The sequence below is a fragment of the Brienomyrus brachyistius genome, chromosome 12 (assembly GCF_023856365.1).
Source record: "Brienomyrus brachyistius isolate T26 chromosome 12, BBRACH_0.4, whole genome shotgun sequence".
NCBI classification, from domain to species: domain Eukaryota; kingdom Metazoa; phylum Chordata; class Actinopteri; order Osteoglossiformes; family Mormyridae; genus Brienomyrus; species Brienomyrus brachyistius.
This window is the reverse complement of record NC_064544.1, coordinates 21,195,701-21,214,267: the sequence shown is the minus strand read 5'-3', so window position 1 is coordinate 21,214,267 and position 18,567 is coordinate 21,195,701. Positions and strand designations below refer to the sequence as shown.

At 45.6% G+C, this 18,567-nt stretch overlaps 2 protein-coding genes across 4 annotated transcripts; both read left to right on the top strand.

Annotated features, from left to right (window-relative positions):
* The first annotated feature begins 13 nt into the window (after positions 1-13).
* abhd18 (abhydrolase domain containing 18) lies at positions 14-13,315 on the top strand. 3 transcript variants are annotated; one of them, XM_048971202.1, is made up of 13 exons: positions 14-212; positions 1,450-1,558; positions 2,637-2,721; positions 3,025-3,125; positions 3,762-3,837; positions 4,519-4,605; positions 5,386-5,411; positions 5,685-5,823; positions 7,768-7,857; positions 8,153-8,254; positions 10,686-11,040; positions 11,746-11,849; positions 12,296-13,315. In XM_048971202.1, the coding sequence occupies exons 2-13, from the start codon at positions 1,467-1,469 to the stop codon at positions 12,308-12,310; spliced, it is 1,272 nt and encodes a 423-aa protein (XP_048827159.1). In that variant the 5' UTR covers positions 14-212; positions 1,450-1,466; the 3' UTR covers positions 12,311-13,315. The 3 variants fall into 3 exon arrangements, with proteins under 3 accessions (XP_048827159.1, XP_048827158.1, XP_048827160.1); XM_048971201.1 differs by having other exon boundaries at positions 16-212; positions 11,746-11,908; XM_048971203.1 differs by lacking the exons at positions 14-212; positions 2,637-2,721 and having other exon boundaries at positions 11,746-11,908.
* A 1,273-nt stretch (positions 13,316-14,588) lies between these two features.
* Positions 14,589-18,205, top strand: tmem129 (transmembrane protein 129, E3 ubiquitin protein ligase). The gene is made up of 4 exons (XM_048970283.1): positions 14,589-14,842; positions 15,388-15,862; positions 16,189-16,348; positions 17,424-18,205. Exons 1-4 carry the CDS (start codon positions 14,638-14,640, stop codon positions 17,688-17,690), a joined length of 1,107 nt encoding a protein of 368 aa, XP_048826240.1. The 5' UTR covers positions 14,589-14,637; the 3' UTR covers positions 17,691-18,205.
* The last annotated feature ends 362 nt before the right edge of the window (positions 18,206-18,567 follow it).

The following is an 18,567-nucleotide window of genomic DNA, read 5'->3' as shown; positions in this document are numbered from 1 at the left end:
CCGACCGGTTCCGTGTTCCCATTGGATCGTTGTTGCCCACCGGGGTCAGGGTTGTGAATATGGTTGATACAGTTCGTCCTGAGTGACGGACACACCTTATGAGAGTCTGAAATGAATAATCGTGCGGGACGCTGTGCTTTCTAGATATTTCAACCTAGCGATTAGGTTGGCTGAATGAGAAAGGTAGCGATCTGACCATACTAGCTGGCGCTGTAAGTATCAGTACATCGCACAACTTCTGAAGGCAGGGAACTGAGGTCGTTCCAGTTTATGCTGTCATGTGTCCACCGATTAAACACCAAAGGTGACCCGATCCGGGTCTCCAGGATTACACCTTGAAATAAACATGATGATTAGAGGAAGAATGGTTTTAAGTCTTTTAGTGGCGAAAGGACTTGTTCTTTTTTTATTTAAAAGTCAACTCTATAACGTTGTTTTTCGTGTAAAACAGTTTAAGTGTCCATAAATGGCGGAGGTCTTTGAGAGTTACTGTGTTGTATAGTAAGGCCACAGTTAGTGAAGTTAAGTACATTTTTAGAAGGATAAGCTTAAACTTATACCTAATTCATTGTTACTTACTTTTGCTACATCAGGTAGTCAACTGCTAAGTAAATGGGATCTTACTAAATTGTCATTTATTTAAATCTGTTGGCTTCGATTATGCTCTGTTGCAATGTTACAAATCCATCTGTTGCAGAAGAAAACCTTTCAATGTTACCTATGAATATGTGGTTTTATGTTCCCAGTAAAAATCATTAGGACGAGAGCATCCTAATAGCACTTAATTGCAACTACAGACCATTCAGTCAGGGTCAGATGATGCGCCTGTGTCTCTTAATAGAGTCCAGGATATTAAGTTTAGCATTGGTGCAGTTTGTGGACCAGTCTGTTCAAGCCTGCTTGCATCTCTTTGAATGTCATTAAGTTACATTTTCCGTGACATTGTTCTTTTCTAGCAGTGTGAAATGGTTTTGTTGAAGTATTCTTGCTTCAAGGTTGGCAATTTTGCACACGGATGCTAGCCCGTTTGAATTCACAGTGAAAATAATTGTTTTGGACTGATATCTGACCGGCCTGTTATTTTTGGTTAGAGAGGGAAGCTGCATTGGCAGATCAGGGCTCACTCGTTCTCGGTTTTGGCATGATAAATCCCCTGTAAAGAACAGAGGCAGGTGTAGCCAATAGGAGTCACCTGTCATATTTGGTAATGACATCGTAGACCAATCACTGCTAAGCTGGGAGTGATTTTATTGATATGTCATTTTGGAGTGCTGATAGTGAGACACTTGTACCATCCAGGAACATGTGCTGCAGCTGATTGCAGCTTGACGTTCTCTGGAGCTCCTGTTAGGGCTGAAGCCATCACCAGCTTCATCAGCCTATTAATTTGCAGGATCTATCTGGCTACGTTTTGGATGTGATTGAACGCAGAGTGTGCCCTTTGTGTAGGCGACCAGTCCTTGCTGATGGGTGTGAGCCGCCTGGATGTGTTTTACAGAAGGCTTCTTCTCACCAAGCTCTTCATCCAAGGTTGGGGAAAGCCAGAGGATCTCAAGAGGTACCATAGCACTGCACTCTGAGTTTTCAGTCCTGGGTCTTATCCAGGCTTTGATTCTGTTGTCTGTATTTTTTTAGACACTGTACAGCCATTCAGCAGCTTCTGTTATTGAATCCTATAATTCAGTGATACTGTGTGATATGATTGTTATGCAAGACAGGAGATGCTGGTAATGCCTTTTATGATCATAATGCAAAGTGTTCCGCAGAGTATGATTTGAAGCTTGTGACATTAATTCAACGTTGACCTGATGTTTACATTATGGCAGTCATACCCTTTCACTGAAAAGCTGTAAATCTGGATCTATACATTTGTGTTGAGGTAATTTGTATCATTATAAATGTCTGTACCTTTGCATTTTCCATGTAGTTCCATCAGTGGATTAATGTATGGATATGTTTTGGGTTCTGTTCCATCTAACAGTGTTAGTGTCTCAAAACACATAAAAACATTTTATAATTGGTTATGTTTCTTTCATTTAAAATTGTAAGTGCACCCAGAGAATAAAGATAGGTGTTTCTTTCCTGGACAGTATACTTAATACTGATAGAATGATAGAGTGAGTGGATTTCATTCCAAGTTTTATGAGTGAGGTTTGCTGCACTTTGTCCATAACAGCAACCTTAAAAGACACAATAACATATTGCTCTTTGTGTAATGCAGAATAATGCATTCTGTTTATGAGATAGTTAGCAGATAGGTGGCGGGCTTTATATGTTCTGAAATAAACAGAAAATCTGTTCTGTCCTTTTTTTGAGTTGGGAGGTTTGTTACAGTGTACAACACACACCTTGATTTTATATTATAGCTCATTTCATTGTGTGCTCACAGTGACCATAAAGTTGACTTTGACTTTTGACCCTTGATAAACATCTGATGCCAACTGCTACGTCGATTGTGCTTAAAGTACTGTAAATGTTGCATTTATTTAGGATCTATAATAATTAAAAACAAAACAAGTTTTCTCAGTAAGATGTGGAAATTGAAATGCAGAGGGGCATTGAACAAATTGTCATTAATGCACTGCATTTATGAAATCCTTAATTGCATGTTTATTTATGGCTCGTTCTTACCGCAGAATATTTGAGTTCCGGAAGATTATTGGCGACAGAGAGAAGTGTAAGGATTTGGTTCCTAAGGATTACCCGGTTTTCATTGACAAGGTACCTTTTTTATGGATGTACAATGGAAATGGAACCTCTGATTTGCATTAAAATGTATCTCAAATAAAAACCAGGATTGCGGTTAAGTTCCTAAGATCATGAAATATTTGTTTTCGCGTCTCTTGGACAACCGGTTGTGAGTTAAGTTCTGGTCATCCAATCAGTTTTTAAGTTCTAAGCCCTCCCACTTGGTGTCAGCTGATTGGCTATGTGAGGAACACACCACTTGCTGGCCATCATCCCGTGTTTATGATCTACCAAGAGGGACTATTTTGGGCTGATGGGCTCTTTGTCTGCCTACAGATAGAGGAGCAGAATGACTGCAGGATACTAAATGGTCATTTTACATCCCCGCTGGAACATTTCCTGCCTGGCATCTTACCGGCTGAGTCAGTGAAGGCCAGGTAAGCCCCTCCTCCTTCCCCAGGAAGCCCCTCCTCCAAGATCAGAGTCAGATTGACTGTTGCAATTTCTGTGCCTCGAGTCTAATCTACAGGCTCACTCCAGTTTTACAAAACTGAATGAGAACGTGAAAAGCAAACAAGAACTGGTCACTAAAAGTCATTTACTTTCAACTGTATGGAAATATTTTGGATTCCACAGAGAAAATATTGAGCAGAAGCAAGTGATTTGTTGGCACAATTCACGTTAACTTGTTTAACAGACTGTGTTGGATCATAAGTTATATTTTGCTAAAGTTAATTTTGGGTAAATTGTTATATTGAGCCTTATTAACATTTAAATATTTATCACAAAATTTGCATCACAATATTTCCTTGATGAGTTCGTGCAGCTCCAGTAACTGAGTCAATGTAACTGAGTTGTGTTTTTAATCTGAAATCATGTGTTTGTAAGCTGTTGAGAGGTGTGCTTGTTCTAATGTTGGTGTTTATCAGTAAAACTCAACAAGATAATCAGTATTCATGGTTAAACAGATTAAACAGAGCAGATTTCTCATTAATGGCTAACTGGTCAGGAACTGAATAGGTTTTATAGTTTTATTTATTTATTTTTTTGTTGTTTGTTGCTGTTTTCCAAAGGTTCCAGTTCATTCTACCCAGGAAGTGGAAGAAGTTTAAACCAGTATGCATTCACCTCGCTGGAACTGGGGATCATGTGAGTATGGAGGACGCCAGCTTCAGACAGGAACCCGGAGGGTGTCCCATTCCCTCCAATGCTGGGGGTGGAGAGACCGGAGCGTGTTCTGTGGTGGGGGGGATAAACCGGAGGGTGTCCCATTCACTCCAGTGCTGGGGGGGGGGGGGGGCTGTTTGCTTTGGACACTTGAGAGAGAATAATTTAAAGTCTGTTACATAACTGGCAGTACCAGTTAGTTTCATACAAGTTTCAGTAGTTTTAGGAAAATGTTGAGTGTCAGTATAAGTAGTGACTTTTTGAAGCTTGGGCATTTTCAACTTCCACACCCTTCATGACATGACGGTTAGTGATTGTTTGAACTGACCGTGAACCTGCCCAGTGAATCTGATTGGCTTCCTGACCTCATGAGGTCATTATATTTGTATCTATGAAACCGATGGAAACTGTCTTAGAAGCAATTGGATTAGAACATATCAATGCTAATTTATTTGAATACATCTTAAGGGCATAATATTTATTGATGGGGTTGTGAAATGATTAAAGGCTGATAAAGGCTTATATATATAAACTTAGCCAGTATAACACAGTCAAAGGGCCAGAAATTCAGTTTAGGTCCTTATTGAGAGGAGTCGGTGGTCTACATCCTGATGCTTTGCACAGATCCTCATCTCTAACAAAGATCTGCTGCTTCTGTTTCAGTTCTTCTGGAGAAGGCGAACCCTGATGGCCAAACCCATGATGAAAGAGACGGGAATGGCGTCGCTCCTCCTCGAAAATCCATATTATATCCTTTATGGAGCTGCATGTCCACCAGTGTTTCTAAAAGCTCCATCTGAAACCATGGAAATACGTAATCAGCATTATTTACAGGCTGTCCTGTAACAACACATTAATGTAATAATGGTGCATTATGTAATAACTACAAAAAAATTACAAATTTATAGCTCGCATTATCATTTTAGATTTTGACGTTAACCTTTTATTATTATTACTATTATTATTACGTTGTCTAAAAATGAGTATTAGCATATTTTTTGTGTGTCTTTCTGTGCCATTGTGGCAGAATAGCAGGCAAGTAAAGAACAATATAGAAAGTGACGTCGGACCACGTAATTTAGTAATGAAGTTACTTTCGTTACAAAGGGTTTTGAGAAACATTAATCAACAAGTCATCTTAAGTATGAGATAACAAACTACTTAGCGTCACGAAAATTATGGGAAATACAGCCCCGGAAATTTAATTTTAATTTTTTGTCGAGTTATTGTATAATGTGTTGTTACTGCATAATGCATTGTTACATGTGCAGGTAAGCAGCCTCGCCTATGATAGCACGCGATGTGCTTTATCTTTCTAACAGTTAATATGCTTTTCTTTATGGCCTCTGTGTGGTACATCCTCAGAGCGTTTCTCTAAACACCTTTGCCTTCTGCATATAGTGCTGACATTTTAACCATTTTAATCGTTTGTCATGAGAAATGTCTCTGTTGAGAGGCCTTAAGCGTTACTGAGGGAATCATGCTGTGCTCTATTATATGCAGAAAAGTTCTTGACTTGAAATTTTACATGGATACAGAAAACCTAAAGAGCAAGTGTAAGTCTTTGATTTAAATGATTTATAATAACTTTTTGATATGTGTGCTTTTAAATGGAAATGCAGTGATTGGAGCCACACAGTCTCCTTTTGCATTGTGTGTGCGCATGTACGCGTGTGCGTGCACTTGCATGTGCATGTGTGTGTGCGCTTGTGGATGCACGAGTGTGTGTGCATGCATGCCTGTGTGTGTGCCTGTCTTCCGTGAGCTCTCTGCCGGTGGCCTGCTGACTCCTGCCATTCCCTCCCTCCTCTGTGCCACTGTCCATCCAGTCGCTCCAGTCTGCGTAATGTGTCCGACCTGTTCGTGATGGGTGGGGCCCTCATCCTGGAGTCGGCCGCCCTGCTGCACTGGCTGGAGAGGGAGGGCTACTGGCCTCTGGGCATGACGGGCATCTCCATGGGGGGGCATGTGAGTCTCTGCGGCCGCCGAGCCCAGGCTCAGAAACGTCCTCCAGCAGCCATAGGAAAGCAGTTATACCTTCAGGCCTGACAAGGTTTGCTGTTTTACCCTTGAAGAACATGAATCACTGTAGGACAGTGCTTCTGAACCTTTTTTAGCGCAGAACCCACTGTGTCCAGGAAAACATGTTTGCAATGATAACAAACACTGCCAGTGTTCATTAAAATGAACAGATTTTATTGTGGTTACACTGCCAAACCATGCAGTTTCACTCCACTATATCCACCAACACTCTTTTTTTTCTCTCCAAAGCAGAAGGTGAATGTTTATGAACAAAATATTACCTAAATCTATAATCCATTTACCAAATGGCTGTGAGGTTGGGTTTAGTCCCGCACTGCTGCGACACCCCCCCCTCCCCGTCTCTCTCACCTGAATACTAACACATGTGCCTCATTTTACTTTCAGTTTCTGCTAATCGCCACTCCTGCTTAACCAGTCTAGCCAGTTTTCTCTACACAGGCAAATGCTGATTTATGTCTAACATCCAAGTGTTTAAGCACCTCTGCTTCCTACCGACTGCGAATCTCCTTTTTGGCTCCTAATCTTCCTGATCCCCAGTCCTGTAAGTGTGTGTCCCATTCCCGCTCTCGGAATGAGCGTGTGTCCCATTCCCTCCCTTGGAATGAGCGTGTGTCCCATTCCCTCCCTCGGAATGAGCGTGTGTCCCATTCCCTCCCTCGGAATGAGCGTGTGTCCCATTCCCGCTCTCGGAATGAGCGTGTGTCCCATTCCCGCTCTCAAACTGAGCGTGTGTCCCATTCCCGCTCTCGGAATGAGCGTGTGTCCCAGTCCCTCTCTCGGAATGAGCGTGTGTCCCAGTCCCTCTCTCGGAATGAGTATATATCTCATTTTCCCCTTGTCTGCACGCCTGCCTGTCTTCCCCTGCACAGACCATATGGGTATTCGACCCTCGCTAGTGCTTATGACTACGTCCTTTGCTTGGTGTCTTGCTTTCCTGTCTGTGCCACATCTCCATCCCCTGTTCCAGTGAGATTGTGTCATAATGGTTATAAAATCAGAGGCCTAAAAGCATTAAACATGTCCTTTACAATCGAACAAACCCTCATTTTAAGGCAATTTAAATATTGCAAACTGTGATATCTTTAATAATGTTTAAAAACTAAATGAACCAAGTAATAATGATTGTTCGCCTTTCCCCTCCTTCAACACCCTCTTGAACCACTAACTGAATGGTTTGATTTTTGCAGTGGATTCTGTGTAACATCATGATCAAAGCTCTTGCACAGCTTTCAACAAGGAAGGAATATTATTAGTTTTTATTAAAATCTTTAATAGAGTCCTAATTTTAGCACACAGTAAAATATATACAATATAAACAGTATCATCAAATGTTCTGTTTCGAAAAGATATCGGTATACTGTAAAAATGTAATGTAATCTACCGAGCCCTATCTTTAGCAATGTAATAATTTTTTTCTAAACTTTTCAAATAAACTTCAAGCCCCTTCAGTCATTGCTGCAGCCCCTTGTTTAAGAACCACTGCTGTAAGAGAATGTATAAACAGGAGGAGGTGGGTCCAAGGAACTAGAGAAGGTGGGACCAACCAATCAGATGTCTTAGACCCACCGCCTCTACAATGTGATTGGTTATCTCTCTGAACCAATCATTCTTCCTTCTGCCCTCAGATCTTTATGAATGTAAAATTCGTATTAGGGGTGACTAACGGGATGACTTTCGGGGGCTCAGTCCCTAGGGGGCGCCCATGAGTGTGAGCATGGATTACAGTAGATTTGGTTTGGAAAAGGTGGAGGTTTGTTTGGCAGAATTTTTCAGGGGTTCAGCCTTGTCTTTTTGCGACTTCATGTATAAGAAATGTATCGTTTGGAATGTATCGTCTTATAATTATGCCTCATTTCGGCCCTTTCACAGATGGCGTCTTTAGCAGTGACAAACTGGCCGAGACCTATACCGCTGGTGCCCTGTCTGTCCTGGTCCACAGCGTCCGGTGTTTTTACCACGGTGAGACGCCCTGATATCTACAGAACTCTTTATGTGGAAAACACAGGAATTGGTTTTGGTTTGGTACAGAACAAGAAACTTGTCAGTAGCACTATATAGACTTAGTACAACAATATAGATGAATATAATAAAAAAATACAACATAGAAAATAGATTTTGGCAATAATAAATCCTGGAGTCACTTATGTATGTGTATGTGTATTCTGTACAGGACACTGACTGGTAAATACATATTTAGTGATAAACAAACCCTGTTTGTTTTATGCTGATGATCGAGAAGGTTTCCGCTTCACAGGGAGTCCTGAGTAAGGCAGTGAACTGGAGGGAGCTGGAGAAGCAGTATGCTACAGACACAGTATATGAAGAGGAAATCACCAGGATGCTGGAGTACTGCGGGGTCCGTGTCAGGTGTTACTGGGATGCCGGAGTACTGCGGTGTCCATGTCAGGTGTTGCTGGGGTGCCGGAGTACTGCGGGGTCCGTGTCAGGTGTTACTGGGATGCCGGAGTACTGCGGGGACTGTGTCAGATGTTACTGGGATGCCGGAGTACTGCGGGGTCCGTGTCAGGTGTTACTGGGATGCCGGAGTACTGCGGGGTCCGTGTCAGGTGTTGCTGGGGTGCCGTAGTACTGCGGGGTCCGTGTCAGGTGTTACTGGGATGCCGGAGTACTGCGGGGACTGTGTCAGATGTTACTGGGATGCCGGAGTACTGCGGGGTCCGTGTCAGGTGTTGCTGGGGTGCCGTAGTACTGCGGGGTCCGTGTCAGGTGTTACTGGGGTGCCGGAGTACTGCGGGGTCCGTGTCAGGTGTTACTGGGGTGCCGGAGTACTGCGGGGTCCGTGTCAGGTGTTACTGGGGTGCCGGAGTACTGCGGGGTCCGTGTCAGGTGTTACTGGGATGCCGGAGTACTGCGGGGTCCGTGTCAGGTGTTGCTGGGGTGCCGTAGTACTGCGGGGTCCGTGTCAGGTGTTACTGGGATGCCGGAGTACTGCGGGGTCCGTGTCAGGTGTTACTGGGATGCCGGAGTACTGCGGGGTCCGTGTCAGGTGTTGCTCGGATGCCGGAGTACTGCGGGGTCCGTGTCAGGTGTTACTGGGATGCCGGAGTACTGCGGGGTCCGTGTCAGGTGTTGCTGGGGTGCCGTAGTACTGCGGGGTCCGTGTCAGGTGTTACTGGGATGCCGGAGTACTGCGGGGTCCGTGTCAGGTGTTACTGGGATGCCGGAGTACTGCGGGGTCCGTGTCAGGTGTTACTGGGATGCCGGAGTACTGCGGGGTCCGTGTCAGGTGTTGCTCGGATGCCGGAGTACTGCGGTGTCCGTGACAGGTGTTGCTGGGATGCCGGAGTACTGCGGGGTCCGTGTCAGGTGTTGCTGGGGTGCCGTAGTACTGCGGGGTCCGTGTCAGGTGTTACTGGGATGCCGGAGTACTGCGGGGTCCGTGTCAGGTGTTACTGGGATGCCGGAGTACTGCGGGGTCCGTGTCAGGTGTTACTGGGATGCCGGAGTACTGCGGGGACTGTGTCAGATGTTACTGGGATGCCGGAGTACTGCGGGGTCCGTGTCAGGTGTTGCTGGGGTGCCGTAGTACTGCGGGGTCCGTGTCAGGTGTTACTGGGATGCCGGAGTACTGCGGGGTCCGTGTCAGGTGTTACTGGGGTGCCGGAGTACTGCGGGGTCCGTGTCAGGTGTTACTGGGGTGCCGGAGTACTGCGGGGTCCGTGTCAGGTGTTACTGGGATGCCGGAGTACTGCGGGGTCCGTGTCAGGTGTTGCTGGGGTGCCGTAGTACTGCGGGGTCCGTGTCAGGTGTTACTGGGATGCCGGAGTACTGCGGGGTCCGTGTCAGGTGTTACTGGGATGCCGGAGTACTGCGGGGTCCGTGTCAGGTGTTGCTCGGATGCCGGAGTACTGCGGGGTCCGTGTCAGGTGTTACTGGGATGCCGGAGTACTGCGGGGTCCGTGTCAGGTGTTGCTGGGGTGCCGTAGTACTGCGGGGTCCGTGTCAGGTGTTACTGGGATGCCGGAGTACTGCGGGGTCCGTGTCAGGTGTTACTGGGATGCCGGAGTACTGCGGGGTCCGTGTCAGGTGTTACTGGGATGCCGGAGTACTGCGGGGTCCGTGTCAGGTGTTGCTCGGATGCCGGAGTACTGCGGTGTCCGTGACAGGTGTTGCTGGGATGCCGGAGTACTGCGGGGTCCGTGTCAGGTGTTGCTGGGGTGCCGTAGTACTGCGGGGTCCGTGTCAGGTGTTACTGGGATGCCGGAGTACTGCGGGGTCCGTGTCAGGTGTTACTGGGATGCCGGAGTACTGCGGGGTCCGTGTCAGGTGTTACTGGGATGCCGGAGTACTGCGGGGTCCGTGTCAGGTGTTGCTCGGATGCCGGAGTACTGCGGTGTCCGTGACAGGTGTTGCTGGGATGCCGGAGTACTGCGGGGTCCGTGTCAGGTGTTACTGGGATGCCGGAGTACTGCGGGGTCCTTGTCAGGTGTTACTGGGATGCCAGAGTTCTGCGGGGTCCATGTTGGGTGTTACTGGGATGTCGGAGTACTGGGGGGTCCGTGTCAGGTGTTACTGGGATGCTGGAGTACTGGAGGGGACTGTGTTGGGCATCACTGGGATGCCAGAGTACTTTGCGGACTGTGTCAGTCTCCAGGATATACCTCAAATTTCTCTTTCCACATTCTCACATAAAGTATCACATTTTTTTAAAAGCATATCACATCCACAATATTCTTTAGGAAAGAGAACCAGTCATTGAGCACCAAGTTGAGAGAGAATGTTATCATCTTCCAAATTGTCACTGGGATCCATCCATGTCTTTTCAGATGGATTCATTTAGGATGGGGCAGGACTTTGTGAAGAACTCACCCAGCAGCGTCGATACCCTCTCCGGCCTGGACCTGCCAGCTGACTTCCTGAGCATGCCCACACCTCAGGCCTCTGGCCTCAGTGCCGGGGGCAGGGGGCGGTCTGGCGGACAGGCCTCATGGGGAGAGCGGGGATGCGGCGGCGGGCTGGATCCCATGCTGTCGGCCGTGACCAGCAGCCGGCCTCACATGGACATGCTGACCGCCAGGAACGCGGCCGAGCAGAGGCAGCCACACCGCTCCCTACAGCACGAGTCCCTGGGCTTCATGAAGGGTGTCATGGACGAGTGTACACACATTGCCAACTTCTCAGGTGAGATGCCGGGGGACAGCCAGGTCACACATTTAAAAAGCATGTTTCCCTTCAGTTTACCAAGGGCTACAGCATCTGCTGATACTTTTAGTGGGTTCAGCTGCATTTAGCTATAATGAGCCATCTGGGACATAGATGTAATGTCACTTCTTACAGAAATAATGTGTTGGGGATAAAGGGGCCTGAGCTTCCGAGATGCTGGAGGGGGGACTGTGTGGTTTTGTACAGTGAGAGACTGTGCTCCCTGCACAACTGTATATTCATCTGAAACACACACATAGACGTTCCTGTAGGAAGCTGGGAAGGAGCAAAAATGTGAACTGTTTGGTAGGGGTCTCGGAGGGAGCAAAAATATGGACAGACTGTGGGTCTCTGAGGACTGGACTGGGAAACACTGATCTAGAATATTTCGCAACCTAGTCCTCAAGGGCCCCCAGACAGTCCATTTTTGCTCCCTCCCTGTGTCCAACGCACCTGTACCAGTTATTAACTGTCGTTGAGTATTCGATTATTTGGTTCAGGAGTTCTCAGAGCTTGAGTGACGCATCATACAATCCCAATAAAGAGCCTGCAAAAACGATAATGCAAAATTGTCTTTTAATTAGTCAGTGATTAAAATCTAATGCTAGCTGTGCTACAGAGAAAATGGGCATAGCTATAGTGTTATTGGCATTGAGTTTTTATGTGCCACCCCCCGCTGCCCAGTGCCAGTGGATCCTAGTCTGGTCATCGTGGTCCAGGCCAAGGAGGACGCCTACATCCCGCGCTCGGGCGTGCGCAGCCTCCAGGAGATCTGGCCAGGATGTGAGGTACGCTATCTGAACGGTGGACATATCAGCGCCTACCTCTTCAAGCAAGGGCTCTTCAGGTAGGTGTGCTTGGTCAGAGCTTCATGTAGACCCTCTTCAGTAGGTATCATGTTAAAGAGGCCTTACAGTTAATCTGTTCCATTTCATACATCCTTATGTTACACTCGAAATGGATTGGAAGAATTTATTTTAAAGAATTCTTCTAAATGTTGAGTGAAGGGTCACCTACTTTTTATGCGTATTTGTTTGGAAAGGGTCATATTGTAATTTGGAAAAAACACCTAATTTCAGCAGGGTTGACGTGATTATTGTGTCTCGGTTTACAAATATTTTTTTTTATTTTGTTTTCAGTTCCAAAAAATGGGGATTTTGCAAGACAGCAGCTTTTTTGGGTACCTTGGTAATGTCTTCTGAAGAATAATTTGCATTAATTCTCTCTCCCACAGGCGGGCTATTTATGATGCCTATGACAGGTTTATTCAGAAGTATTCCAAATATTCCATCTTCTAGCCACGGACCAGAACGTTCTAAACGAGCACATGTCTCTGAAGGTCTGGATGCTGCGATCTCCAGGAGGTCTAACCACCATCAACAGAAGAGGGAACGTTGTGAAAGGCTAAATATATGGGTTTTTATTTGTGCCATTCAGTGACACTCTGGTGCAATGCTATGTGGGGTGCGATTCACACGTTTACATCATGTTCTCCCCATGCTGCTGGGGGTGTCCTTTAGTAAAAAGACATGCAGGTTAATTGGCATCTTTGGTACCTGGTGTGTGTGTGTGTGTGTGTGTGTGTGTGTGTGTGTGTGTGTGTGTGTGTGTGTGTGTGTGTGTGTGTGTGTGTGTGTGTGTGTGTGTGTGTGTGTGTGTGTGTGTGTGTGAGAGAGAGTATGTGTGTACAATCTGGTGTACGTGCAACCCATCAAGGGTGGACCCTAACCTTTTGCACCCACCCCTTCACCACCCTGACAAGTATTCGGGTAAAAGACGAAAAGGAATTTCAACATGGCGTCCTTCTACATGCCTACAATCCTGGACCTTCACGTATTGTGCATTTTTGGGGTTGTCACCAGACACCATGTGACACAAGGACCTGCAAAGACATGTGTACTAAGAGAATGGCATTTGTGCTTATGAAATCTTTTAATAAATGATTAGAACTCTAGCCAGATGTCAATCATAATTCCATCTGGTATATCTTAACCACTGTATTTTATTCAGTGCTGTTAAGGTATCTTTATGACAGGTCCATTTGAGTCTTCGCTGAGCCCCCAGAACAGCGAGAACTTCTCAGGGCCTGTTTTATTTTTTTTTCCTCATAAATTTTACTAATAATTAAATACATAAAATTAACAACAGTATTGAACATGTTTGCAAAATACTACTGAAAAAAATGACTGGGGAATTTGTATTAAGATGTTTTAACTGCTTTGTAAATTAAAATTTCTATGACCCCTGGCCTCAACCCCTTTATTGATTTTGTCACTCTAGTAAACTGTCTGTTAGTTGTTTTTCTATACTTTTCTTACTGGTGGTACACTGAGACCTGATCCCTATGATCACAGATGGTCTCATTTTATAAACTTTTAAAAATTCTTTCAAATTGTTTAAGACATTATGGAACAGACAGAGGAATATAGCAAGATTTTAGCTATTTGATAAACGAATTAAGAGACATTTGATATAAATATATATATTTCCAGCCCATGCCCTGCGATGGGCTGGCCCCCCATCCTGGGTTGTTCCCTGCCTCGTGCCCATTACTTCCGGCATAGGCTCCGGACCCCCCGCGACCCAGTAGGATAAGTGGTTTGGAAGATGGCTGGATGGATGGATGGATGGATGGATTTCCAGCCCCTTTGGGCCTGTCCAGCACCCCACCTCCCCCGGTTGTCCCACATCCCAGAAATCAATATTCCTAAGTTGGGATGTCTATTATCAACATATGGATTTTCCAGCCATCCATTTTTCCACGGCTTATCCTGGTTATAGGGGCAGCAGCCTGAGCAGAGATTGCCACCCAGCTAGTATCATGTTATTGTTTCAGCGTTGAATTATAGTTAAATGCGTTGAATTATGGCCAGTGTTAAATTATCAATGTTGAAACCGAATTGATTTTCAATATTGAAAAACTGATGGTGGCAAAACTTTGATTCATTGTTGGTATAAAGTGAAAGACTGAAGATCAACGTCGTTTAAAACCTTTTGTCTGATACGGAATCAATATCATTTCAACATATATGTGCTATCTGGGGCAGACCTCCATCAACCCAGTATGTCCTGGGTCTGCCCTAGGGCATTCTCTTGGTTGCACACGACCAAAACACCTCCCCAGGGAGGTGTCCAGGAGGCATCTTAGATAGATGCCTGAACCACCTCAACAGGCTTCTTTCGATGTGGAGGAGCAGCGTCTCTACTTTGATCCTCGTCTCGGTTGCCTCACACTCAGCTGCAAACCACCCCAGTGGATATGGATTTTCATTTAGCAATACAAATTTCATCGTAATGTCTTGATTAATGTTTACCTCTTGGGTTAGAACAATAAAAAAAAACAGTTGTGCAAAAAACACTACAATTACAAAAAACCTCCAGTAAAGGCGAACGTGAGCATATGTTCGTACGGTTCCAGTTCGACATTTTGTAGTTTATTTACGAACTACAAATCCAATCGCCGACCAGCGCACCCATACGTTGACATTGTGTAGTTTATTTAAGAACTACAAGTCCCACAGTCTTCCGGCTAATAAAGCCTGCGTGGCGGTGCCTGGGGCTTCAGCGTTTATAAACATGGAGCCTCCAGATGTTACATTCACAGTAGCATATGTCGTATTCGTGTTTTGTTTTGTTTTCACCCCGAATGAATTTAGATCGGCAGGTGTCACCGTCCAGAACATCTTTTCTGGGTGGCTGGGAAGTGAAGACATTAATTTCATTGAATATCATATCAAGAGAACCAGTGTAACTCTTCTTGTTCATTCTGTATTACCTCTGGGTAAGCCGTGATAACAATCTACCTGTTTGATTTCTCCTATCGAGTGATTTAACTCAACTGTTTATCCGTCTAAATGCCGTGGACGAATGAAGTGTAAATAGTGATTTAATAGATGACTAGCACTCGTTTCAGTTCGTGGGTCCCTACAATTTCATTGTGTAATTATCAGCACAAATCGGTGGCTGTTCTTTAGTTTGGTATGATATCATCGCACGCCATAAAATCACAGTTAGTATAACATGGCTGAGGATTGTAGAGAGTTTATTACGGTAAATATAATGGGACGACGACGTGGGCGTCCCAGGGCCTAGTTAATTGGCAGGAGCGGTTTGTCGTGCGCATACTTCTCTTGTTAATAATTTGGAAAATGTGTTGAGTAAATTTAATGCGTTTTGCATGATTAGACCTTCACCGGTTTCCCAGATAAATTCAGGTAAAAATATTATATGAGTAATATATAGATACATTTTAATTTTAAATTTAGCATAGGCTGGAATATGGCTGTGTGTTGATCTCGAAGTGATGGCCGGGTTCTTTTTTTTCAGGCTATTACGCGGGGATGTGCGTGGCGGCTCCATATAAAAACCTGACCTACCTTCCTCTGGCCAGTGAGGGCTGGCAGCTGTACTTCGCCATGTGCGTCACGCTGCCACTGCTGAGCGGCCTGCTTGTCCTGCACTGGTCGCGGGACAAATGGGCCCAGCACCCGATCTCGCGCAAACTGATGGCGCATGCCCTGCCCCAGTCCAGGTGGAGGGCCGTGGCTTCCTCCATCAACACTGAATTCCGCCGCATCGACAAGTTTGCCACAGGTGCCGCCAGCGCCAGGGTGATTGTCACGGACAGCTGGGTCATGAAAGTCACCACCTACGTCCTGCACGTCGCCCAGCAGCAGGATGTCCACCTGACCGTGGTGGAGTCCAAGGCCCATGAGATCTCACCAGAGTCCAACACTCCCGTGCAATTACTGACCATCTCGGTGAACAGCATTAACCCCAGTGTCAAGCCGTTTGATATAAAGTACGTCTACTGAGGAACTGACACAAAGCTGATGTGATGATGGGTCATTGAGCAGGGCCCTTAACCCTAGTTTCTCCAGTGACTGTCTGACACTGCCCTCTGATCCTCACTCGTACAGTTGCTATGGATAAATGCACCTACTGACTAAATGTAAATTTACATATCTGTACAACTCACTGATAATTAAACATGGACAAACCCTGGCTGACATCCCCTCATATAACCGGTACAGGGCATACAGGATAGATCCTACAAGAGGTGTCCCCAGGTGGCAGGCGTCTGCTCTGGATCACCTTACAGTCCCACTAACACCGGGTTCCTTCCAGGTTGAACTCCACGGAGTACGGGGAGCTGCGGCAGAAGCTGCACGCCCCCATCCGGAACGCAGCCAACGTTGTCATCCATCAGACGCTAAGCGACTTGTTCCTGGAGACTTTCAAGTCCCATGTCGAAGCGAACCAGACGTATGATCTGCCCAGCGGGCAGGTGAGGACCAGGTCACCATGGATCACGTAGCTGTGGGATGCGTAGGATGTTTCTATGAGATGCCGATTGTGCTTCCAAAGGACTAGGGCATCTGTTGAACAGGGTGTAAATGACTATTTGTGACCCATTACCATGAAATGAGTCTTATGGGTGTGTATTTTTACCAGTGCGACTTAAGAGTCATTTCGTGGTGATGGGTTACATTTAGTAATGATAAACTCTCATCCACCTTTCAATCTGCTTTTCAGTCACTAGGTGAGCTGTCATTTTGTAACTACAGGCAGTCCCTGGATTAAGAAAGTCCGACTTACGGACACCTCATACTTACGAACAGACACGATTAAGTCGATTATGTTAAACGTTTCAGTTAAATAGACTCGTGATATTGAATGCACGCAGTACTTCGTGACGCTCGTAAAAAACATTGTGTGGCTTAAGTGGTTCATAAGCTTGAGGGGGACAGTACAGAATCACTTGTAGTTACTTTTATTAATTCTGTATAATTATTGTAGTGTACAGTATTCTTAATGTTCTGACTCGCCTGGACATTCAGCTTTAAGACAGCCTTAGGAAACGGAGCTGGTTCGTAACCTGGGGACTGTCTGTAATTACTCTCAAAAATGACTGATATAAAGCCTGTCCCAGACATACAGCTGGGCTTCGTTACGACAGTTCGTATGTCACAATGGAGGTATGTTTGAATAGGCTAATGGCACTAATTTTGCGTGTGAGAATGGGATGCTCTAGTTGCCGTACAGTACAGTACTTTTCCACAGCAACCTTGTTATAGCAAACAGCGCACAAGGTTGTATGGCATTGGGGCATAGGCATAGGGACCCCTGGGATTTCCTTAAACTTTTTAAACCTTCGATCATATGTGCAAGTGCATGTAAGTGGGGGACAGTCTTTAGTCAGTGACCTCGCCATAAATCTCTTGAAACCCTTTGCAGACCTTGGTTACTATGCAACGTACATCATTGTGTAGTATTTACATGACTGTGGAGATGAGTTCCGTTCTCTAAGTGTTTCGGAGGAGAGGTTGATAGTGTGAATGTGTGCATCTCCCTGGCCTCAGGAACTGGAGTCCTGCATCGGCTGCATGCAGGTTGATGCCAACACCAAGCTGCTCAGACTGTGTCAGGAGGATGGCGAGGGCGGGCCCGACGGTGGGGCGGGCTGCCAGAGGTGTTACTGTCGTCCCATGTGGTGCCTCACCTGCATGGGCAAGTGGTTTGCCAGCCGGCAGGACCAGCAGCACCCTGAGACCTGGCTGTCCAGCAGGGTGCCCTGTCCCACCTGCAAAGCCAGGTTCTGCATCCTGGATGTCTGCATGGTGCGCTGAGCAGGGGAACGGCCATCAGCACACAAGACTCTTAGGTTTTTGTCTCTGCTACTACAAGCTGAACTCCAGCTCTGATTGGGGAAGAAAGGAAATGACGGCAAGGAGACCTGCCCACTTATACCCAGCCCTGTGGGGGCGGAGTTGTCGTCTGCAATCTTTGGTATTTGGGATTCTGGGAAGACAGATCACACCAATTACTAGTTTTATGAAGACTTTTAAAATCATGATTTCATACATACTGCAATAGTACTTAGTATAGTATATTAGTTATATGACTAATATGAGACTGGAAGACCACAGCAAGTGGGGTTGCCTTATGCTGTCAGGCAGCGATGTGACCGAATGATTGGTCATATATTATGTCCCAGTCCCATCCACTCATTTCTCCCTTCTGCTGTTTCTCAGTTTGCTATTAACATACTCTGGCTCTCCATTGTCTTAGTTTAAGGGGTTTCCTGTGGCACTGTTGCTGACTGATCACTGTACAGAACAGTTATTAAAATATTCATTTGCTGCTGGTGGCATGGATTGACTTACTGGCCAACCACAAAAAAGCAGGTCACCGTTAAAATTATATTACCTGTATCTTCCAAAACTTTCCCAGTCATTGGGGACACGTGTTATGTATTGAGTGTCATTCCTGACACATTTTATATATATGCATGTTTTTTTGTCGTTTCCAATCTAAATCAGCAATTATGAGCTGATACATGTTAAACATACCACATTTTTCTAAGACCAGTTATATATGTTGCAGCTTTAAAAATTTATGTTCTGGATAAACTGCTACCCGTCCTCCCCCCAGGTGACCCAGGTGAGACAGGATTCAAATGGCCATCAGCAGAGGTGTAAGGCAGTGTACTACCCACAAGTGTGA

What these genes read in the sequence shown, in the direction of transcription:
- abhd18 (XM_048971201.1), top strand. Translation starts at nt 1,467, where the DNA reads ATGGGTGTGAGCCGCCTGGATGTGTTTTACAGAAGGCTTCTTCTCACC. An exon ending in AAGCCAGAGGATCTCAAGAG is followed by an intron (nt 1,559 to 2,636) that starts GTACCATAGCAC and finishes TTCTTACCGCAG; the next exon opens with AATATTTGAGTTCCGGAAGA. An exon ending in ACACATTGCCAACTTCTCAG is followed by an intron (nt 11,041 to 11,745) that starts GTGAGATGCCGG and finishes CCCGCTGCCCAG; the next exon opens with TGCCAGTGGATCCTAGTCTG.
- tmem129 (XM_048970283.1), top strand. Translation starts at nt 14,638, where the DNA reads ATGGAGCCTCCAGATGTTACATTCACAGTAGCATATGTCGTATTCGTG. An exon ending in TCATTCTGTATTACCTCTGG is followed by an intron (nt 14,843 to 15,387) that starts GTAAGCCGTGAT and finishes CTTTTTTTTCAG; the next exon opens with GCTATTACGCGGGGATGTGC. An exon ending in ATGATCTGCCCAGCGGGCAG is followed by an intron (nt 16,349 to 17,423) that starts GTGAGGACCAGG and finishes CCCTGGCCTCAG; the next exon opens with GAACTGGAGTCCTGCATCGG.